Genomic DNA, 24,539 nt, shown 5'->3' on the forward strand with positions numbered 1-24,539 from the left:
AAACATCGTTCCTGATGCCCCATTCGCTCTCAACGGAACGACCATCTCCGAATGCAAAAGCTATGTGTACCTAGGTCGAGAAGTCAACTTGACGAATGACCTGGCACCTGAGTTGCGCAGGAGGAAGAGAGCAGCTTGGAACGCCTTCAAGAGCGTCAAAGAAATAACTAAGAGGACGAAGAACCTCCAGCTCTGAGCACATCTCTTCTATTCCACTGTTCTTCTTGCATTAACATACACCTCAGAGACCTGGGCCCTACGAAAACAGGATGAGAACACTATTCGGATCCCTCAAAGAGGAATCGAAAGAGCTATGCTTGGAGTATCACGCTTCACTCAAATGAGAGAAAGAATCCGGAGTTCCGACCTAGGTTGATGTTCAAGAATCAGGGACGCTGTCTCGTTTGCCAAGGCATCAAAAATCTGATGGGCTGGACACGTAATGAGATTTAGAGACGACCACTGGACTAGAGCCTTTACTGACTGGATTCCACAGGATGTCAAAAGATCACGTGGCTGCCCACCTACGAGATTGTCAGACTTCTTCGTAAAGACCCTGAACGATCAGTTTGAGGCTCTTCTTGTTCCTAGAATGAGCAGATTCCATTGGGCTACGCTGGCACGCAACAGGGATGAATGGGAACGTTACTGGCACCCGCTCAGGCAAATCGATGAGTAACGGGATATCAAGTGATCAAGTGATACACAAACATATACAGTTGTCTATTTTATATGGTGCTTATTTGTTATTTTCTTTTCTTTTCATAATTTTATTTATTTTTTCTTATATATACTGAATCACTGTGGGAAAAGTTACTAAGCTTTCAGGTTTAAGTCTCGGTCATACAATGATCCAACACGTTTCCCTTCATCAGTACTCACTTTTCACCACCAAGAACCCCAATATACCCCCCTCCTGCCCCTCCCAATACCTGTGAGGCAGTTTATTTCTACTTAACTCTTCTCTACATTGATTACATTCATTATTTCGACAAAAGATGCACCATTATTGTTTAGAATTCCCCCCCCGCCCCAACAATCAGAATTGCTGAAAAGGCATTGTGAAATACTTTGTTTTCTATAGCTGGTTATGAGAATCATATAATATTGAGCTGACCGCAATAGTGGCTGTGCTATTTTGGGTTTCTGCAAAGAGCCCAATAATTACGAGATTGGTTTCTGTGTGTCTGGTGTTATGATTGTGCTGGAGAGCCGCTCTTGGGGGCCAACTTGTGACCTCGCTAGGGAGTGAAGGAGGAGCCGGTACCGCCCCCCATCCCATGAGACTTCAGTTGCCCTGTTACCGCCAGCTCATACCTGGCTTTCCTATAAGCTCTGAAATGGCAGCCACCTTGCTGCTGGGAGGGAAAAAGGCGGAAGGGAGCAACACCCTTTCCCTCCCGGGGAGGCATGGTGCCGTAGTTTAACGCATGGTCCATTCACTTTTCTCCCACAAGCTGCCGGGCTCTGGACTAAGTCCTTTTGCCTCTGGAGCCATGGCCATGCTGGAGAGCCGCTTGTGGGGTGAACTTGTAACCTCGGTAGGGAGTGAAGGATGAGCTGGTACCGCCCCCCTTCCCATGAGACTGCAGTTCCCCTGTCACCGCTGGCTCATACCTGGCTTTCCAGTAAGCTCTGAGGCATCAGCCACTTGTATGTGGTCCAAATGCATTTCTGCCAAAAGCTGCTGGGTTTCGAGATTTGTTTCTGATTCTCTGGGATCATGGCCGTTAAGCAGCTTGATCAGGAGCCAGAGAGGCCATTTGTGAGTGGTAACTCTGGGTCTCCTTTGGACGGGGAGGAAAGGGCGGGTTCCACCCCCATCTGGCGAGGCCCCATGTGTCTCGTCACTGCAGGCCCAAACCTGACTGTCCAGTGGCCTCTGGAGAATGGCGGTCACCAGGCCGCCAGGGGGAACAGGCCAAGGCACGAAACCTATTCCCACCTGGAGTGGCTCAGCGCCAGTAGCCTACTGCAGGAACAGGATGGATTTCTGTTTAAATCCTTTGGGTTCTGAGATTCGTTTCTGAGTCTCTGGGATCATGGCTGTTAAGCAATTGATAGGGACCAGAGAGACCATGCCTCCAATTATATAGCAGAGCCGGAGGTGGTTTGTGAGTGTGTCTCCCACATACCTAACTTTTGGCCATTTACTTTTTTGGTAAACTTTGCCCCAAGGTTTTGGGGTCTGGCCAAAGCACAGCAGCAATTTTGGTGTATCTGAAAGTCTGACGGTGCCATCAGGCTGCTGATGCACTCGCCTCACAGGTACAGATTGACCTGCTGGCGGCACCATATCCCCGTTTTTAGTCACACCCAGCTGATGCTCAGGGGTTACTCCTGGCTCTGCACTCAGGAAACACTCCTGGTGGTGCTTGGGGGACCATATGGGATGCTGGGAGTCGAACCCAGGTCGGCCATGTGCAAGGCAAATGCCCTGTCCGCTGTGCTATTGCTCTAGCTCCTGTTTCTGCTGTTTTTAACTAAAAGTACACAAAAGAAAATCTTAGAAGTAATTTGCTAATATATACATAGTTTATATAAAATGACATATTTTGGGTTTATTAAACCCATTAATTATTCCACAGTGAACTTTTCTTTTGGTTTGTTTTTTGGGGTTTTGTGTTGCACCCAGTGGTGCTCAGGACTTAGTCCTGGCTCTCCACTCAAGGATTATTCCTGGAGAAGAGGGGACCATATGGGATGCCAGGATCAAACCTGGGTTCACCACGTGCAAGGCAAGCTACCCAACCACTGTACTGTCACTCCAGCCCCTCTGAACCTTTTAAAACCTGGTTTAATAAAAATGTTAATTTGGTGTGTGTGGGGGGGGGGCATCCAACAATTAAGATTTATAATAAAGTTCCTTTTATTTTTCTTGCTATGTTTACCAAATATCTGCTTGTAACTCAACTACCTCAACATCTCCTTTAATTTAACAATCATTGAATTTTTGAGTTATGTTTTAGGTTTGGGTCAATTAGATTTGCTTTTGTACGTCTATAAAAGATTTGGAATTCATAGAAAACATCACTGTGATATATGTTCACACAAATACTATTTGGGCATCCTACAAAGATTGAAAGATTAAACTTAAAACACAATAATAAAATAGGACACTAACACCCAAGAGTGGCCGAGATTAGTACCAGGAGTTTTGCTCCATGGCTTGGAGGCCAGCCACACATTCTAGGGGAAAAGGGAGCTCAGACAGAGAAAGGAACACTAAATAAAAGGTGTTCGGAGGATCCTCCCAGGATGGGAGAATCATGCTGAAAGTAGACGATAGACCAAACATGATTGCCACTCAGTGCCTCTTTTGCAAACCACAACATCCAAAAGGAGAGAGAGAACAAAAGGGAATGCCCCTGCCACAGTGGCAGGGTGGGATGGGGGCCTGGGGGTTGGGAGGGATACTGGGACCCATGGTGGTGGAAAATGGGCACTGGTGGAGGGATGGGTGTTTGATCATTGTATAATTGAAACCCAAGCACAAAAATTTGTAAATCTACAACTGTACCCCATGGTGTTTCACTAATAAAAATTTTTTAAAAATTTAAATTTAAAAAAAACCTAAAATATAAAAAACAACACAATTTGTCGGCCATATAAATAGTAGAGTGGGGATAGTGCCGACCTTGTACCAAACATGAATGTGACCTCTGGTACCACATGTGGTTCCCTGAGTGCCACCAAGAGTGAGCACAGAGTCAGAAGCCTAGAGCACAGCTGGGCATGGCCCCCAAACAAAAAATAGACATGATGCAATTTAAAGCTTTATTCAAAGGTCATTGAATATATATATTTTTGAATATGGAAAATAACCAAAAGCCGTAGAGCTTTACAGGTACTTTTATTTAAATGTTGTCTTATTTTTTCTCATTCTCTAACGGTCAGGAGCCATAGCACAGCCGGTAGGGCGTTTGCCTTGCATATGGCCGACCCAGGTTCCATTCTTCTGTTCCTCTTGGAGAGCCCAGCAAGCTACTTAGAGTATCCTGCCCACATGGCAGCCTGGCAAGCTCCCCGTGGCAGTGTATTCAGTATGCCAAAAACAGTAACAAGTCTCACAATGGAAATGTTACTGGTGCCCGCTCAAGCAAATCGATGAATAATGGGAGGACAGTGCTGCAGTGCTAGGTTTACCAAATACTATTAAAGTTAGGCATTTCCCTGTGAAAACTGATATTTTAGGCAATCTATAATTTTAGCCTTTGCAAAAAAAGAAACATTCTTACTAGACTGTGTATGCTAGAATAAAAAATTTTAATGATTAACATGACATTAGTGAATTTTGTTTTATTTGTTCCCAATTCATCTGAAATAAGTAGCAATTTAAGAACACTATTTTATGTTTTATGGTAAATGTAATAAGAAAAGATCTGCATACTCATGCTCAAGAATGAGAGATTTGTTAAGTGTTTTATTAAAACATGAGTCATAATCATCTTTGTTACTACCTCAAGATAGTTTTCACTCCACAGTTAGGTTTTTTTTACCTAGTAGAAATCTTACAATTTTTAAGTGAGTTTTGTTTGGACCATATCCAGCTGTGCTCAGCACTTACTCCTGGGTGTTTGTATTAGCGCTCCAACCCCTAAAATAATTTTTAAAGAAAAGTTTTCTATCGTGTGGAAAAGTTGTATAATATAGAAAATTAGGATCTCTGTTTTCCCTTTTCCAAATTCACCATTGAGAGATAACTATAGATTATGATGTAAATGTTTGCACATTGTTCACTTCTTTCCCTAATTTCCTTTCCACAGTGTATTTTAGTAATTTTTTTTTACTTATTTAAGATTGATACATTTCTAGCAGCACAGTTTTTCTTACAGTGGAATATGATGTTAGTGTAATATTCTGCTCACATTAGACTCTTAATGAATGCTGGCTTGTTATCTTATAAAGTTTGCTACATATTTTTGTTTATTCTTTTTTTTTTCTTTTTGGGTCATACCTGGCGATGCACAGGGGTTACTCCTGGCTTATGCACTCAGGAATTACTCCTGGAGGTTCTCAGGGGACCATATGGGATGCTGGAAATCGAACCTGGGTTGACTGAGTGCAAGACAAACGCCCTACCTGCTGTGCTATCGCTCCAGCTCCTGTTTATTCTTTATGTGATTAAAAGTCAGCCCCTGTTTATTCTTAATGTGATTAAAAGTATTTCTCTTTGGCAGTCCAGAAAGGTTTTCAAAAATTAATCATTACAAAACATGAAAAAAATTAAGAAAGAGACATTTAATTGATTATATATACCTCTAAACACAAATTCATGATATGTGTATAATGGTGTGGATATTATGAATTCATGATAATTTAAGAATTTTTTTAATCTTATTACTAATTTTTATTAGTAAAATAAAAAACTTTAAAGAAAACTTAACAGGAAGCCAATTTCTTAACAAAATATAACTTTGTGAAAATTGTATTTCTAGCTGAACTTGGTGACTTTGATCTTGCTGAGCACAGTCCTGAACTTGTATCTGAGTTCAGGTTTGTGCCCATTCAGACTGAAGAGATGGAGCTTGCCATTTTTGAGAAATGGAAGGAATACAGGTACTTGATATTTAATCATAATTTATTTTATTTTTGGTTTGGGGGCCATATCTGGCAGTGCTCAGGGCTTACTCATGATTGTACATTCAGGGATAACTCCTGGTGGGTTTTGGGGGACCATAGAGGATGCTAGGGAATGAACCCAAGTTGGCCACGTGCAACTATGAGCCCTACCTGCTGTACTATCTCTCCAGCCTCTGATTATAATCTCTGTAACATCACAACATTAGTGACTTCATATTTATTTTCTGTTTTTTTACTTGGTAAAAATTGATTTTATATTTATTATTTCTTTGGTTTTTTAATTTGTTTTTATATTTAATTTCAGAGGTCAGACACCAGCACAAGCTGAAACCAATTATCTAAATAAAGCCAAATGGTTAGAAATGTATGGGGTTGATATGCATGTGGTTAAGGTAAGCACTGTGTACTTATGTTTTGGCTTTTGGAATTTTTTTTCTTTTTGAGGGGGACCACATCTGGTGATGCTCAGGGCTTACTCCTTGCTCTGCTCAGGGATCATTCCTGGCAAGCTCAGGGGAGCATATGGGATGCCAGGGATCAAATCTTCATCAGCAACATTGAAGGCAAATGTCCTACCTATTCATTCTGGCCCCATGTAGTTGTTATGTGTTTAAAATGCGTCAAAAAATCTTCAATATTCACAGTGACTGGAAGTTTTCAGTTTTAGGGTGGTCATGGAGCTTGCATAGGCTAACTAGTATTCGGTTCTTTGTGGCTCACACCTGACTGTACTCAGGAGTTACTCCTGACTCTGTGCCCAGAATCTCTTCTGGTAGTTCTCAGAGATCATACGCAGCACCCAGGATCTAACTGGGGTTGACCATGTGGAAGGCAAGCCACTATCTCCCTCCCTATACTCTCTGTCCAGCCCATTTTAAAATTGTTTAATTTTGTTTTTGGGAACAAAAAGGCAGTGGGTACTTTGTGTGGTTATGATGGTTGAGATTAATATTCAGTTGAAGAGAACCTCATATTCATTATGAGAGAAGATAACCAAAATCCCCAAAAAAGTATGGCTATGTTTTTAAAATTTTTTCATTTTTTAAAAAACAACTTTGTAGACCACAACACCCAAAAGGAGAGAGAAAACAAAAGGGAATGCCCTGCCACAGAGGCAGGGTAGGATGGGGGGGATGGGGGTGGGAGGGATACTGGGATCCATGGTGGTGGAAAATGGGCACTGGTGGAGGGATGGGTATTTGATCATTGTATAATCGAAACCCAAGCACAAAAATTTGTAAGTCTACAACTGTACCTCATGGTGTTTCACTAATAAAAATTTATAAAAAAAAATTTGTTACTAAAGATATGCTTTGTAAAAATTAATATAATTTAGGAAGCAAACTTGAAAATGTATTGCTTTGGAAAACTTTGATAAGCTATATTTCTTGTTTTATGATTTATTTTGGGCATCCAGAGCTAAATTTTCCAAGAAAGGCAATGTTTTTTGTTTTGTTTTGTTTTGTTTTTTATTCTCAAAATGTGTGGTTCAGTTGAGAAAAGAGTATGGGAAGAATCTAGAAAGAGTTTTCTTTTTAATGGGACTATAATTGCCTGTTTTTAATGAAATCATATCATAAAACAATGTTTCAGCGAAGTAAATTTTCTTCAGGTTATTGTGTTGATTATTTTTTTATAGTTGAAAATGCCTTGAGTTAATGTTAATTAATATTAACCTGGATAATTAGTATTATTCAATGTAAAAATGACAGTTGTGTGAAAAAAGTGAAGCCTGCTTTATGTAAAGAAAGCTAACACATTTTGCTCTTCTTCCATTAGGCTAGAGATGGGAATGACTATAGCTTGGGACTGACCCCTACAGGAGTTCTTGTTTTTGAAGGCGAGACCAAGATTGGCTTATTTTTTTGGTAAGCAGAGTCAGAGTCAAAGATGGTTGTTCTGGCTTTGATTTTTTGAATGAATAAGATCATGTCACCTTAATATTTAAAATTGAGTTTGAATAATAATCTCTTAGTATCTATATTGCAAACCCCAAAAAGGGGGTGGAAGGAGAGGGAGAGAGAGAGAGGACAGAGCGAGAAAACCTATTTACTTAATAGAGGCAGGCTGAGGCGGTGGTGGGGAGGGAGAGAATGGTGGGAGGGAAACTGGGGACTTTGGTGGTGGGAAATGCACACTGGTGGAAGGATGGGTGTTAGAATATTGTATGACTGAAATCTGATCATGAACAACTTTATAACAGTATATTTCATGGTGATTCAACTAAAATAATAATAATAATAAACAAGAAAGTAAAATTGAGTTTGAAGCCAAGTAGATCTGAAAATTCTTGTAAATGAGTAGCAACTGTTTCCTGACCTACTCTTGTCAATATCTTTAGTCAGTTCCTTGAGGCAAGTTTTAAAATACTTCTACCTATATTTTCCATAATTTTAAGATATGTTTTAAAAATACATGCCTTAGTATGAGTGTTTTATATTTTTATAGGTTTACAGGGTTGCTTTATCATATATTTCTGTCAGGATTTTTAATCTTTCTTGTTCCAGTCTTTCCTTCCACTTCCTCTTGTGAGAGAGGAAGGTAATAGTACGTGGTAGTCCCTTTCTGTGTCTCATCTGCTATAATCCACACTTTAAAATTTAACCTTTGCATTTTACTTTCCATATCGAGAATTTATCTTATTTCATATCATAGCTATAATTAAGATCTTCATGTTTTGTGTGGTTGATTCTAAAAATGGAAAAAAATCAAGAAGTATTTTTTTATATCTGTGTCAGAACTGCTACAGTGCTTAGTAGGGTACTTGCATTTTTATATACCCAGGCCGGTGAAAACCTTTGTATCATGGCCTTCGTATTATTTACTTCTTCGTTGTACCCCAGGACCATTAGCTCAGTCAGCACCGAACTCACTCTTACACATCTAATAAGTATACTTCAGCTCCATAGAGCCTGGCTGTTTCATTAACCCTCTGAATGCTGGATCTCATGACGCTTAGGGTAATAAGACTGATCCTGTCAAGAACCTGCCATGGCTGCTCTCTTGAACTTTCTGACCAGCACTGCTCCCTTCCTGAGTGCCCTTACCTAGGCACATATGCTCCCACTCTGCTTCCCTTGTTCCCTGGAGAAGTCCCTTGCCCTCTTCTTTTTCTCGGTGGTGGCCTTGTGCCATTGCCTGGGGAAGTTTTCTTGCTGAGAAGGACTTTCTATTTATGCAACCCTATCAAAAGATCACTCAGTATCACTCCTTATACAGTACCACTACTCCCAGCCCTTTTTCTTGTCAGCCCAGAAATTCTTAAACTCTATAAGGTTATTTTTCTGTTTTTCTAGGATTCTTTTTTGGGGAGGGGGGAGGATGAGGGGAAGGGAGTTTGTGTTTCATTTGGCAGTGCCTAGGGGCTACTCCTGGCTTTCCACTGAAGGGTCGCTCCTGACAGTGCTGGGGAACTGTATACAGTGTCAGGGATTGGCTGGGGTTGACCACATGCAACAGGAGCTCCTTACATGACTTGAGCCCTTCGCTGGACTTTCTAATCATCCCCTCATCCCTGTATTCCTCCCCATAATCCATTAAAGCACCTGCCTTTCTCTTTGTCAGTTATTTCAAACCCTATCAAGAGTTACACTAAATCTCATCTTCTCTTCCAGTAGTTGTATCGTCTTCCAGCTTTTATTCTGAAATTTCCTTTTTCTGTTTTCACATCTAGGATGCTGTCTTTCTCCCAATTTTTCTTTTTCTTTGCTTTTGTTTTTGTGATACATAGTCCTGGCCTAACAAAAGGGTAGCACTGCACTGTAGCACTGTCCTCCCATTGTTCATCGATTTGCTTGAGCTGACCCATTTATGTCTCCATTGTGAGACTTGTTACTGTGTTTGGAATATCGAATACATCACCGGTAGCTTGCCAGGCTTTGCTGTGCAGGTGAAATACTCTTGGTAGCTTGCGGGCTTTCTGAGAGGGGCAGAGGAATTGAACTCGGGTAGGCTAGATCGGCCGCGTGCAAGGCAAATGCCCTAACCACTGTGCTCCAACCCAACAAAAGGGTAATTTATAATAATAATAATGAGGTAAATTATATGAAATCTTGCATACTTTAAAATGCCTTTTCTTCATATTTGGGTTTTTTGGTTATTTTGTTGTTTGCTTGCTTGTCGTATTTATTTATTTTGCTTCTTAGATGAGAGGCATGTCTCTCACTACTGTGGTCTAGATGTAAGGTTGAAAGTTTTTTCCTCTCAAAAAATTCAAGTTAGTGTTCATTTTTTCTTTTGGAGTTTGGGTTATGCCTGGAAGTACTCAGGGGCCAATTCTCAGCACTCAGGTTATACTCTGACTCCCAGTGATCCTTGGGGGAACAGGGTGCCGGGGATTGAACTTGGGAATTTAGCTTGCTAATTTATGCACTCATTCAGCCCTTTAAGCTGTCTCTCAGGTGTCCCTGCTAGGGACTCTTGAAGAGATTTGAGTGTCCATGAGAGAAGAGAGAACATGTTTTTATACACCCACTCTTACAGTTTTAATTCTCTGACACAGCAGCTTGTGCAGATGGACCGTGCTTCCATCTTCCATGGCCAGAGAATGCTCAAGATAAAGAGAAAGCATTTTTGTTTGTTTGTTTCACCTTATGATGTGGCTGTGGGAACCAGTTGTATCAGTACACATAGGCTACTTAGAACAGTATCTGGCACTTAGAGGTAGTATGTATTTGTTACACTGATGCCAGCTCTTCCCCTCTTCATTCACATGTTGTACATATTTAGCTATTGTTTTGCTAAACTCTTATGGGATGATTATGCTTTATAATTATATGTATATTATACTTAAAAATTAGTGGTAGTGAGTGTTGTTTTGGCATTTGTTCAGGTAGTAAATTGCTTAGGATTGTATCATAGGTTCAGGTAATAGATTGCTTAGGATAGTGTTATAGGTGGAGACACAATTTTAAAGTAGACCATAAAATTTTTTCCCCTTTAAAATATATTTTATCAAATCAAAATTGATAAAGAAAATAGAATTGAAGGACTGTAGTGATAGTACAATGGTAGGGAGTTTGCCATGCACAAGGCTGACCTGGCTTCTACCTCCAGTATTCCATATGGTTCCCTAAGCACTCCTGGCAATGCTAAGGTGCTGGGGGCTGTGTGGGGGGGTTGGGTATGTAGAAGGGAATCAAGGCAAATCCCTATCCACTGAGCCCCATATTCCAGCCCCATATACCTATTGAAAAGCTTTATAATAATCTTTCTTATGTTAATGGGAATGCTAGATTGGGAATTCTCTGACACCATAGCTGAGAGTCTATGAAAATATGGATGTATGCTTGTGTGTGTGTGTGTGTGTGTGTGTGTGTGTGTGTGTGTATCTTTACTTTCTTTTGGGGGGTGGTTTCAGTGTGTGTGTGTGGGGACATATCCAGCAGTCCTCAGGGGTTCGCTCCTAGCTCTTGCACTTAGGAATTACTCCTGGCAGTTTTGGGGGAACCATATTGGATGCCAAGAATCAAACCCAGGTTGGTCGTGTGTAAGGCAAGTGCCTTAGCTGCTGTACTATCACTCCGGCCCTAGTACCTTTATTTTCTTAAATACATGCACAAATGTATTTGGGTTATGCCTGGCAGTACTCAGGGGCCAATTCTCAGCACAAATACATGCACAAATGTATTTAAGAAAATGTATATGAGCATCTCTTTTTTTCTTTAACTTTTAAAATCTGTTATATATTGTTTCAGTTTTCCCAGAGATTCAACTTTAGAAATGGATTTTTTTTGTTGTTAACTATATTTTTTAAACACTTTTATATTGAAGACTTTTCCCCTAAGCATTGTAGAATATGTTGCCCTCATTATCATTTTTCGTTTATTTTTGGGCCACACCTAGCAGTGCACAGGACTTTTCCTGGCTCTGTACTCAAGGATCACTTGTGGTGAGCTCAGGGGACAATATGAAATACCAGGGATCGAACCAGGATTGGCTGCTTGCAAGGCAAACACCCTATCTACTGTACTATTGTTCTGGCCATGCCCTCATTAATTTTTAATGCAAATATTAGGTGTGCTTGAAGTAACAAGAAAAAAAATTAAATTTTGAGGTTACTGATTTGAAACTTGACTGTTTTTCTCATTGTTACAGGCCCAAGATAACCAGATTGGATTTTAAGAAGAATAAATTGACTCTGGTGGTTGTAGAAGATGATGATCAGGTAGGAACTGCATACCTAGCACTGCTTAACACTGTGTTGGACAGGGATGTAGTATGGCTCAGTGATACAGCACACAGCTGCATATATGAGACCTGGGTTTGATTTTCCAATGCTGAACAAAACAAAAACTTTATTGTGTAATAACTTAAGACTTTATAAGTCTTTAATACATTGTTTTATAGAGTAGTAAAGTAGAAATTTACTATGATTCATAGTTAATTCCTTGTTTCACATTACACCATCATAATGTGGTTGTCTGCCCTTCAGATTAAAGACAACAGGGCTTGGGGACAGTACAGGGGTTAAGGCACTTGCCATATCAGCTGGCCCTGAACCCTGATTCAGTCCCCAGTACTGCATATGATCATTGAGTAGCACCAGGGGTCACTTCTGAGAACACAGCTAGGAATAGCCCCTGAGCACTGATACAAGTGGCACCCAAAACCAATCCCCTGCCTGTCAAAAAAGATTAAAGACAATATATAAGACAATATTATGTTTTTGTTTGGGACCACACTCAGTGGCAGTAGTGCTGTTTTATTTATTTATTTATTTATTTATTTATTTATTTATTTTTCTTTTTGGGTCACACCTGGTGATGCACCGGGGTTATTCCTGGCTCATGAACTCAGGAATTACTTCTGGCGGTGCTCGGGGGACTGTATGGGATGCTGGGAATCAAACCCAGATCGACCCCGCGCAAGGCAAACGCCCTACCCGCTGTGCTATCGCTCCAGCCCTGGTGCTATTTATTTTTCAGATGTTCTGTAGAGGCTCTATTGGTGTCACTGCCATACCTGGACTTGCAGTGCTAGTGGTCCACCTCAGAGCAGGTGTTCTACCACTTGAGCTATCTCTTTGGCCCTTAAAAGAATATTCTTGTTCTTTCATTGGTAACACATTCTGATGTGTATAAAACTTACATTTAAAAGACTGTCTTAATATATGATCAAGTTGATTTACAAAAGATCTACCTAAAATAAGCAGTGACTTCTACTAACTCTGTTGTAAGACATAATAATATAACAAACTTACTTTTATTAATCTACTTTTTCAAAATCCCAGTTGCCATTTTGTTGGGACAGGCAATATGAAGTCACTTTGTGACTGTTAAGGGGGTAGGCTTGGGAGGTGGGTGGGATATTAGATACATTGATGGAGGAAGGGTCACACAGGTGGTGGTAATGGAGTTGGAACATTGGATGCCTGAACAACTGTATCATGAAGAACTTTGTAAATCAGGTATTATAATAAAAAAAAGAAAAGATCTACCTAATAATATTCTTTAGTAAACCTGACAAATTAAAGTTTAATATTTTAGTTAGATCGACTTCCTAGTTTTTTTTGTTTTGTTTTTAGTGAAACACCATGAAGTAAAGTTGTAGACTTAAAAACTTTCATGCTTGGGTTTCATACTTTCTAGTTTTTTTTTTTGTTGTTGTTGTTTTTGTTTTTGTTTTTGTTTTTTTTGATACACAAGCAGTAGTACAGTAGGGAAGAATCTCTTATGCGTTATTCTAGGTGAAAGAAGCCAGACTTAAAAAGACTATACTTCCATTTATATCACAATTTTTATACAGGAAAATCTGTAGGAATGGCAAATATCAGATTATTTAGAGTTGGAAAATTGAGTAGACTTCACTACTGAGGAATTTTGGAGATTTAGATCGTTCTTTTTCTGTTTTTAATTTTGGGCCACTTTTGGCAGTGCTCAGGGCTTACTCCTGGTTTTGCTCTCAGGAACCACTTAGGGAACCGTGTAGGGTTCCAGAGATCAAACCGAGATCAGCTGTGTGCCAGGCAAATGCCCTGCCCACTGTACTATCTCTCTAACCCCCCATTTAAGTAATTCCTTTATAATCTGATTTTTAATAGTGGTTACATGAGTCTGTGTGCTTTGTAAAACTCAGAGTTTTGATGACCAGTGAGATAACCTCAAAAGATTGGAACATAGAAGGCCAGAACAATAGTGCAGTGGGTAGGACACTTGATATGTGCCTTGTAACCTGTGTTTGAACCCCTGTGTTTGAACCTCTGAACCCCATATGATTTCCTGACTTCTGTTAGGAGTGATCCCTCAGCCAATAGCCAGGAATAAGCCCTGAGCACAGCTGTGTGTAACTCAGGAAAAGAAAGCAACAAAAACTGGGTCATCTGCTTTGCATGTTCTTTAGAGGCTCTATCGGTGTCACTGCCATACCTGGACTTGCAGTGCTAGTGGTCCAACTCAGAGCATGTGTTCTACCACTTGAGCTATCTCTTTGGCCTTTAAAAGAATATTTTTAAGGGTCAAAGAGATAGAACCGCCAAGTATGACCTCAAAACAAACCAAAAATTAAGTTTTAAGAACTTGAGGAAATGATAAGCTTTTTTATTTGGGGGGTATTTATGCTGTTCTTACTATTGTGGTGGCTCACGAAGACCCACACCTGCAGCGTTTGTGTTGTCAGTGGTAAAATCCAGGGCCTCTACACGTAAGTCCCCATTCCTAAATAGTAACAAGTGTTGAAAGTTTTTAAGTTTTATTATGAAGATGCTTGATTGCTCTATCAAATCGCTTTGAAAAGAGTTATAGAGACAATAACACAACATTTTAAAAAAGAAATCTCAGTGGCAGAAGAACAGTCATTACTAGCAAATGATTTTCTTTTTTTGTAATGTAGGAGTACTGCTGTTTATTCAGCCTTTGATTATGCTGATTGAATTGGGCATGAACTCCACATTACATTTTTTTTTTGTAGGAGTACTGCTATTCAGCCACTGATTAGCTGATTGAATTGGGCATGAACTCCATCTTAATTTTTATTTATTTATTTTTCTTTTTATATTTATTTATTGAATCACTGTGGGAAAAGTCACTAAGCTTTCAGGTTTAAGTCTCAGTCATACAATGATCAAACACCTTTCCCTTCACCAGTACTCATTTTTCACCACCAAGTACCCCAGTATACCCCCCTCCCAACCCTCCAGATGCTTGTGAGGCAGATGATTTTCACTTAACTCTTCTCTACATTGATTACATTCATTATTTCGACAAAAGATGCACCATTATTGTTTAGAATTCCCCCCCCGCCCCAACAATCAGAATCGCTGAAAAGGCATTGTGAAATACTTTGTTTTCTATAGCTGGTTATGAGAATCATATAATGTCATGCGGCCACGATTTTGGATTTCTGCAAAGAGCCAGATAATTACGAGATTGGTTTCTGTGTGTCTGGTGTTATGGTTGTGCTGGAGAGCCGCTTGTGACCTCGGTAGGGCGTGAAGGACAAGCCGGTATTGCCCTCCTTCCCATGAGACTGCAGTTGCCCCGTCACTGTCGGCTTGTACCTGGCTTTCCTATAAGCTTTGAGGTGGCGGCCACCTTGCTGCCAGGGAGGGGAAAGGCGGAAGGGAGCAACACCCTTTCCCTCCTGAGGAGACATGGCGCCGTAGTTTAACGCATGGTCCATTCACTTTTCTGCCGCAAGCTTCCAGGCTCTGGAATAAGTCCTTTTGCCTCTGGAGCCCTGGCCGTGCCAGAGAGCCGCTTGTGGGGGGCAACTCATGACCTCGGTAGGGCGTGAAGGACAAGCCAGTACCGCCCCCCTTCCCATGAGACTGCAGTTGCCCCGTCACCGCCGGCTCATACCTGGCTTTCCAATTAGCTTTGAGCCAGGGGCCACCCTGTGTGCAGTCCAGATGCATTTCTGCCAAAAGCCACTGGGTTTCAAGATTTGTTTCTGAGTCTCCGGTATCATGCCTATTAATCAGCTTTATCAGGATCCAGAGAGGCCATTTGTAGGCGGTGACTCGGGGTCTCATTGGGATGGGGAGAAAGATTTGGCTCCACCCCCATGTGGTGAGGCCCCATGTGTCTCTTCACTGCAGGCCCAAACCTGACTGTCCAGTGGCCTCTGGAGGATGGTGGTCACCAGGCCACCAGGGGGAACAGGCCAAGGCACGAAACCTATTCCCACCCGGAGTGGCCCAGCGCCAGTAACCTACTGCAGGAACAGGATGCATTTCTGCTAAAAGCCTTTGGGTTCTGAGATTCGTTTCTGAGTCTCTGGGATCATGGCTGTTAAGCAGTTGATCAGGAACCAGAGAGACCATGCCTCCAATTATATAGTTGAGCCGGAGGTGGTTTGTGGGTGTGTCTCCCACGTACCTAACTTTTGGCCATTTACTTTTTTGGTAAACTTTGCCCCAAGGTTTTGGCATCTGGCCAAAGGCACAGCAGCAATTTTGGGGTATCTGAAAGTCTGACATTGCCATCAGGCTGCTGATAGACTAGCCTCACAGGTATAGATTGACCTGCTGGCGGCACCATACCCCCGCACATTACATTTTTCTTTATTATTCAGAATGTTACTTTTATTTTATTATTTTGGTATTATTTCTTCTCCCCGTTTTTATTGATTTACCATGAGATAGTTAGAAAGCTTTCATGTTTGAGCTTCGGTCATAGTCATCATAGTCATCCCTTTACCAGTGCACATTTTCCAACCACCAAAATCCCCAGTATAGCCCCCCTTCCAACCTTTCCCCTGCTTGTGTGGCAGACAGTTTCCCCCATATTCTCTTTCTACTTTGGTTACATTCGATATTTTGACACTAGTCCCACCAACACTCAAACCTTCCAAAAAGGCAATGCTAGACGACTTATTTCGTATTGCTTGTTATGGATAGAATATAATGTCCAGGAAATTCTGTGTTGTTCTCTTCCAGTTTAGTTTATAGTCTGTGGGTCTTGGCCGTTGATGAGATTACATGGTGCTGGGGTCAGTTTGTGAGTTTCATACTTGCCAAGTGATTGCCAAGCTGCTGGAAGACTGGGGACCTGGAGGGCGGAATTCCAGTCCCAATCCAGGCAGGCTTGGAGATCTCAGTCACAGGTTCCCACTTACCTTTGTGCCACCAACCCTAACTGCGTCTTTTGATCTCTTTTGAGATGTATGGGTCTCTGAAATAAGGCCAATAAATGAGCTAAGTAGCTGAGCCGGAGGTGGTTTGTGGGTGTGGCTCCCACATACCTTTTGGCCATTTAATTTCTTGGTAAACTTGGCCCCAAGTTGTTGGGGTCTGGCCAAAGACACAGCATCAATTTTGGGGTATCTGAAGTCAGAAGGCATCATCAGGCTGCTGATGCACTCGCCTCGCAGGTACAGGTTGACTTGCTGGCAACACCATAAAAAGGTAAAAGGTAAAGGCCCTCCCGTTGATCGTCGATTTGCTCGAGCGGGCCCAGTAACGTCTCCATTGGAGACTTTGTTGTTACTGTGTCTGGCATATCGAATACTCTCGGTAGCTTGCCGGGCTCTCCGAGAGGGGCGGAGGAATCGAACTCGGGTCGGCCATGTTGGCCGCTTGTAAGGCGAACGCCCTACCCGCTGTGCTATCGCTCCACCCCCAAGTAAATGATTTTAAATGATTCAGAACAGAGATATTTCATCAAGTTCTCAGAACTTAAATAAAGTGCCTTTGTTCTGGATATAAGAGACCTTATCAAGTTTTTAAATTTTTAAAAATTTTTTCATAAAGTCTTTCACAATAATTGATTATATTCAGTATTTCAACACCAATCCTACCACCATTACTCCTTCCTACCACCATAATTTCAAATTTTTTCACCACCACTCAAGCCTGCCCCACAGGCAGATACTAATTTATTTTGTATTGCTTGTTATGAATAGCATTATACATTAAAAACTTTATATAAAGTTCATAAAGTTAATTTAAAAAATTAAGTTCCGGGGCTAGATAGATGGTACAGTGAGGAAGGCACTTACCTTGTGTGTAACCAACCTAGATTCAATCCCGTATGGCCGCGTGCTCCTAGAATTCTAAAATTTTAAATAATTGGGTTCCAGAGACATCTCTGCAGTGAGCTGATGTCTCAAATTTCAAGATTCATTTGTGAGTCTCTGGATCTTGGCCGTTAATGCACTTAAATGACACCCAGAGGCAATTCGTGGGCATGACAGCCAGGACCTGAAGGGGTGTGGAGATGGGAAGGAGCAGCCAGTCCCTGATCCCTTGAGGCCTGGAATTTGCAGTCACTGGTCCCATGGACCTGGGATTTTCATTGGGTTCTGGAGGTTTGCAGTCATCAGGATTCATATGGGGCAGGTAGAGGGCTGACACCTGCTCCCGTCTGAGGCACCTGGGTGAAATTGGCCTGACACAAGGTCTGGAACATCTGTGGGTGAGGTTTTCAGTTCCAAGATTCATTTGTGAGTCTCTAGATCATGGCGTTAATGCATTTAAAATCTCAAGTTGTTTTTTTATAAGTGCATAAACCTGTTTTCTGCTTGAGTTTATGATATTTTAATCCGAAAGATAAAAATAGAATTTCACATAGATTTTTATGAACAGAAAATTTTACATAAAAATTTGAATTAAAACATTTTACTTACTGTCCAGCTTTTAGTTATATGTCCAGTTCGTATACTTTACCTAATTTTCTTTGGAGTTGTTGACTTTGTTTCTTAAAAGTTTTGCCCTTAGTCATAGAAATTACACAGATTTTACTAATTGTATTTCTTATTAGCATTGATTATGGTGGATTTTATCATATACTTTATAAAACTGGAACCGGGGATGTAGCCATTACATACATAATAACTCATTACATACACACATATATAGTGTACATACATATACAGGTTCTCACATACATGACTTGTGTATGTGAAAACTTGGGGTTCCTCGCTGGAACTGAGAAAAACAGCAGAAACGGTGAACTTATCAATCTTTGTCTTTTTGTGTCAAAGATTTTTTTGCTTAACTTTAAAGTTTTTGTAGTTTTTGTGGTTTGGTTCATTGTACATTCACATTAAGGTAAAGGTAAAGGTAAAGGCCCTCCCGTTGATCATCGATTTGCTCGAGCGGGCCCAGTAACGTCTCCATTGGAGACTTTGTTATTACTGTGTCTGGCATATCGAATACTCTCGGTAGCTTGCCGGGCTCTCCGAGAGGGGCGGAGGAATCAAACTCGGGTCGGCCATGTTGGCCGCGTGCAAGGCAAACGCCCTACCCGCTGTGCTATCGCTCCAGCCCACAATTCACATTAGTGCAGAAATAAATATATAGCGATGGTCAGCACCTAGATGAAAGACTAGAATACTACTAGATTTACATTGTGTTTCCACTATGCAGTTATCTTAGATGCCCAGAACATTTTCATCTTATGGATTCAACCTTAAACCCATTTTCTCCAACACTTTTTTCTGACAACTATGATTCTATATTCTTTTTCTATGCTTCTGATGATTTTAGATCACTTCCTATCAGTATAAACTACAACTTATTTCTTTCTTTTGGGGAGCACTTGCACTCTGTCTGAATTCTGACTATTACAAATAGCACTGCAGTAATTGTAGGAGTATATGTTTTTCAACTTAGTGTTTTTGTGTTCTTGGAATAGATATCTAGCTACAATTAGGAGTAAAATTGTTGGTTCATTTGATAATTAAATTTTCTTTAAGTTTATTAGGGAAATGAAGGGAAGAAAGGAGAAAGGTAGATTAGGATACAGAGGCAAGCAGGAACATGGGCTTCGAGAACAGAGAGCCAGTATATATCCCAATGTTCAAGTATGAAAGGCCACATCTTCAGAGGGGAGATGCAGGTGGCATGTGTGTGGGCAGCATGTGTGTGCCTCTTCTCTGTCAAGTTAGTTTAGTTTATATATACTGCCCAAGCCATCCACCCCCCCACCCCCCGCCTGTTTGTTGCTAGGGAAGTTGCCAGGGGGGGAATTTGGAGCAGAGGATGGTCTGGTTTTTATGTTGTTTGTATGGCCTTAATTCCTGTGGTGGAGCCTCTCTTCCCACAGGCACAGCTACCTCTCGTCTCGGGAATCCAGGCTGCATCTGTGCTTGGGCCTGGAAACTTGCATCTCTTACTTTCTGGGCTTCTGAGATGGGTCATTTGTGTCAAAGGCCTCTATGTTTTGGGACTAGTTTAAACTTTAAATGCTGTTTTCCCCACCATAAATTACAAGGTCCCCCTAGCTTCCTGTCTGCAACAGCTGTGTCTATTGACTTCTAAAATGATAAATAATTTCCTTCTATGACCTATAATTTTTTGATCATTAACTCATATTCAGTGTTAAACCATCTTATCAGGAAACTTTTAGTATTAGCCCTAGTACTAAGTATCTTTTGTAAAGTTGACCCATGAAGAGGGTTTTGCATGAAACCTCTATTACTGGAGATAGCTCCAGTTATAGAGCACTTTTCTAAGAGTATAAAACCCTAGATTTGAGTCCTGGCACTGCATCATCCCTCTAGCACCACTGGATATCTCCCTGATGATCCCCAAGTATGGGAGTGGGTGGGAGAAGGTAATTTTCCATAATTTCCAGGAACTCCAGGGAATATACAAATCTGGGATAGGTTTTTAATTGACTTGGGAAGTGTAAATTCTGATTAACCACCTTAGCATGGTAAAAGAATAGAATTAAAAATTATCATAAGGGATTTTTTTTTTTTCCGAAGCAGAGATCATACCAGATCAAAGCTTTCTTGCTGCTATTCTGAACAGCCTCTCTACTCTCTTTCCCCAGAGAGAAGCTATTACAAAGCCCCTGATTATGCTGGGACCTCAGGACTAGGTCCAGTATTGTGCAGTTCTTTTTTGTTTTGTTTTGTTTTTAATTTATTGAATCACCGTGAGAAGAGTTACAGAGCCTTCAGGTTTAAGTCTCGGTCATACAATGATCAAACACCCATCCCTTCAACAGTGCCAATTTTCTACCACCTAGAACCCCAGTAGAAACCCCATCCCACCCCTCCCCATGCCTGTGAGGCAGATGATTTCCACTTAACTCTCTCTCTACTTTGATTACATTCATTATTTCGACAGAAGATGCACCATTATTATTTGGAAATTTAACCCAACAGTCAGACTTGCTGATAAGGCATCGTGAAATAATTTGTTTTCTATTGCTGGTTATAAAGACTGTATGATGTCATGCGGCCGCCATTGTGCTGTGCGATTTTGGATTTTTGATATTTTACTAATTAAGTCTGGAGGGATTTCTGCCAAAAACCGCATAGTTCCGAGATTGGTTTGTGTGCCTCTGGGTCCATGGCCTTGCCAGAGAGCTACTTGTGGCTGGGAGGGAGAGGGGGCAACTTGTGGTCTCGGCAGGGTGGGACGGACGTGCTGGTTCCCCCCCCCCCCCAATCCCATGAGGCTGCAGTTGCCCCTTCACCGTCGGCTCATACCTGGCCACCATGCCACTCAGGGCAGGGGGAGGAAGGGAGGAAGGCAGAAGAGACAGACATGCTTTCCCTCCCAGGGGGGCACGGCGCCATAGCTTAATGCATAGTCCATTCAGATTTTCATTTTTTTTTTTTTTGAGACATCTCTGTACTGTTTTCATAGGACCTTAACCAGAATATGTCCCTACCATCAGTGAATGAGGGCTCTTTATTCTACACATTCTTTGAAGCCCTTATTTCTGTTTTGTTATTTGTTTTGGTGTGTTTTGGGGCTACATCTGGTAGTGCTCAGGGCTTATTTCTGTGTCTGCACTAAGGGATCATTCTTGGCAGGGCTAGGGGAACCATCTGCGGTACCAGGGTTCAAGATTGAGTCTGTAGTGCATGCAAGGCAGGTGCACTACCTGCTATATTACCACTTCAGCTCCTTCAGAAATCTTTTAGAAATAGATGAATTAACGGTAGTATATTTGACATAGCTAAGATCTAAGCCTTCTGCTCTTCCCTTTCTTCCTGACTGCTGATTATTATTCTTGGAGAGTTACCATCCTTACATTTTCTAAATTTTCACAAATATATATGCATAATAGCATTATTTAAATTTTTTTACAGAAACCATATGTTTGATGTTTATGCAGCTTATTTATTTTTCCTGGGCTGGAGCGATAGCACAGCGGGTAGGGCGTCTGCCTTGCATGCAGCCAACATGGCCGACCCGAGTTCGATTCCTCCGCCCCTCTCGGAGAGCCCAGCAAGCTACTGAGAGTATTCGATATGCCAGACACAGTAACAACAAAGTCTCCAATGCTGGGCCCGCTCGAGCAAATTGATGATCAACGGGAGGGCCTTTATTATTATTATTATTTTTATTTATTTTTCCTAATTGTGTAATCACGTGATTCTAATTCATTCATTTTGACCTATATATAATGTTCTGTAGTATTAATAAATAGTAATGCATTAATCTTTTATTACATCTGTATAAAATATATTATTGGTTAATTCTTGGAAATATTAGGGTTTTGTGCCAATGTTTTGTACTATAAATGAGATTTTTAAAAAAATTATAGAGTATAAATTTTAGTTTATATATGCGGAATCTTTTTGCATTGAAAATTGTATAGGTTACGACAAATTTATAATTGGAAATCCAAATGACTTGGTTCAAATTCTATGTTTTCTTATTATCTGAATGATCTTGGTCATAAGGAAAACAAGGCTGAAGAAGTGATCTGTGAAATGCGGTTGGTGATAATATGTATTCTTGGAAATAATCATATAAAACCCTTGGAAAGGTGTGGATGTTAATTATTTGAACTGGATCCCAGCAAGTATGAATACTGTGGCAAAATGTGTGGACACATTTAAATTCTTTAAACTCTTTTTGTTGTTGTTGTTGCATGGGATGGGGTGGAGTTCACACCTGATGCTCAGGGCTTACTCCTGGCTCTGCAGCCAGGGATCAGTCCTGGTGGGACTCAAGGGACTATTTGAGGTACCTGGGATTGAACCAGGTTGGCTGCATATAAGTCAAGCTCCTTAATGTTCTGTCTACTTTCTGGCCCCAAATAGGAAACATTTCTAAGGATGTGGACATATTTGATTCTTGATATGACTGTGGTTGTGTTTATAGCTGAGTAATTTGGAATGGGGGTGTTTAGCTACCTAATAATTATCTCTCCTGTGCTTTTGTTTGTCAGGGCAAAGAGCAAGAGCATACATTTGTTTTTAGACTGGAACATCCCAAAGCATGTAAACACTTGTGGAAATGTGCTGTGGAACATCATGCCTTTTTCCGTCTCCGAGGTCCTGTCCAAAAGAGTAATCAGCGGTCAGGATTTATTCGACTGGGATCACGATTTAGATACAGGTTAATGTCAATAACTGCTTGCTCTATATTTTATACTGACCAAACAGTTTGGTCAACCCCTTATCTTACATATTTGGGAACTAAGTCATACATGAAAATCTGTTTGCCAATGTTTCCCATTGGTCAACCAAAAAAAGGAAATTGGTAATGCTATAAGTTATAATATTCTGACCAGACAGAAAATATTGTAATTATGTCATGGATTTCATATCCCTTAATATTGTGTGTGTGTGTGCATGTGTGTGTGTGTGTGTGTGTGTGTGTGTGTGTCTTTGAAGGTTTTGGGTGGTGGGTTTCTATATGTTCGGGGGGGAAATATCCAGAGTATTGTGCATGCAAAGTATGTAGTCTTCCTCTGATCTTCATTATTTAAGAAAACAAAGAAAGAATGAAAATCTATATATTCTCCCTCAACTTAAAGTCAGATAACAGGACGTTTAAGAAGTCTCCATTTAGTAGCTGAATGCTGTTGTAGAAAAATTTCCCACTGGTTGGAATATTTATCTGGATAACATTTCTGGTGCTTTATATCCTTACATACCATTATTCTCTCAGGTTCTTCATTTATATTCTTTTATTAGTAGTAGAGAGGTTTTGGTTTACTTGTGTATATAAGATAACGACTGTGACTTTAGTATGCCATGATATTCAGTCAGTGTGATTTAAAGAAAGAAAGTGTAGTACAACGGTATGGCAACTTGTTGGTGGCAAATTCATGCAAGGGAACTTCTGTTCAACCTACATTAAAAATAGACTTTTGCTTAACAATTAAGTGAAAATGGTGGAGAGTCTGACAACAGTTTTAAATAATTTTGGAAAAATCTTAAATGTCTACTACAGTTAGAAAAAGTAACCGAAAGCTAAGTTCAGTACACACTTTGCATTGAGAAGTGTGGTCAGAAGAGGATGATTGAACTATAAATAGTTCAAACTTATTTAATATGTTCTCATAATATGCCTCACTGAAAAGCATTACCCTTTGTCTTGCATATTTCACACAGCATTTATCACATAATGTGATTAAAGAGACTTAGTAACTTCTTTGGGATAAAGTTTGGGGTGATTTTTTTGGTGGGGGGGCATTGATGTGGAGCTCAGGTTACACTGTAATTAATCTTCAATGGACTATGAGATGCTAGGGATTGAACCTGGAACTTCCTGCATATAGGGCACTTCTAGTTGTACTTCTGGCCCCTAGAATGCTTCTAATTAAGAACATTTTGATTATAGAATTTATATGTATCATATTATCAGTATTTGATTATAGAATTTGTCTGTCTGATATTATCAAGTTTCTCTTATTCTTGTTAATAATTATTCATTTATTTTAGTGGGAAAACTGAGTATCAGACCACAAAAACTAGTAAAGCAAGAAGATCTGCATCTTTTGAAAGAAGGCCCAGCAAACGATATTCCCGACGAACTCTACAAATGAAAGGTGAAAAATGCAGTCCTGTTTCCGAGGACTGTTCTTCCTTGGGAAGTTACCATGCACTGGTTTTTACTTAGAGGAAGATATTTGTTTGTTTTGGTTTTTGAGTCACACCCAGTGTGGTGCTCAGGGGACCATATCTGGTGCTGGGAATTGAACCTGGGTCAGTCACATGCAAATTGGTGTCCTGTGCTGTACTATTGCTCCAGCCCCTTCTCTGGCAGTATTTCATTGTCTTTCAACTCAGCTCTGGAGGCTTGCAGATAGTTATATATG

The 24,539-nt window shown here is 40.6% G+C and overlaps 1 protein-coding gene across 2 annotated transcripts in view; it reads left to right on the forward strand.

Moving 5' to 3' along the window:
* Positions 1 to 24,539, forward strand: part of EPB41L5 (erythrocyte membrane protein band 4.1 like 5) — a 138,102-nt gene that overhangs the window by 39,042 nt on the left and 74,521 nt on the right. For both annotated transcript variants that reach the window (XM_056117671.1, XM_056117672.1), the window contains exons 8-13: positions 5,439 to 5,559; positions 5,888 to 5,975; positions 7,363 to 7,451; positions 11,680 to 11,749; positions 22,662 to 22,831; positions 24,163 to 24,269. In XM_056117671.1, coding sequence (XP_055973646.1) covers positions 5,439 to 5,559; positions 5,888 to 5,975; positions 7,363 to 7,451; positions 11,680 to 11,749; positions 22,662 to 22,831; positions 24,163 to 24,269 — 645 coding nt within the window. The remainder of the gene's footprint in view (positions 1 to 5,438; positions 5,560 to 5,887; positions 5,976 to 7,362; positions 7,452 to 11,679; positions 11,750 to 22,661; positions 22,832 to 24,162; positions 24,270 to 24,539) is intronic.

Source organism: Sorex fumeus, unplaced genomic scaffold (genome assembly GCF_029834395.1).
Source record: "Sorex fumeus unplaced genomic scaffold, SorFum_2.1 ptg000035l, whole genome shotgun sequence".
In the NCBI taxonomy this organism is placed as follows: domain Eukaryota; kingdom Metazoa; phylum Chordata; class Mammalia; order Eulipotyphla; family Soricidae; genus Sorex; species Sorex fumeus.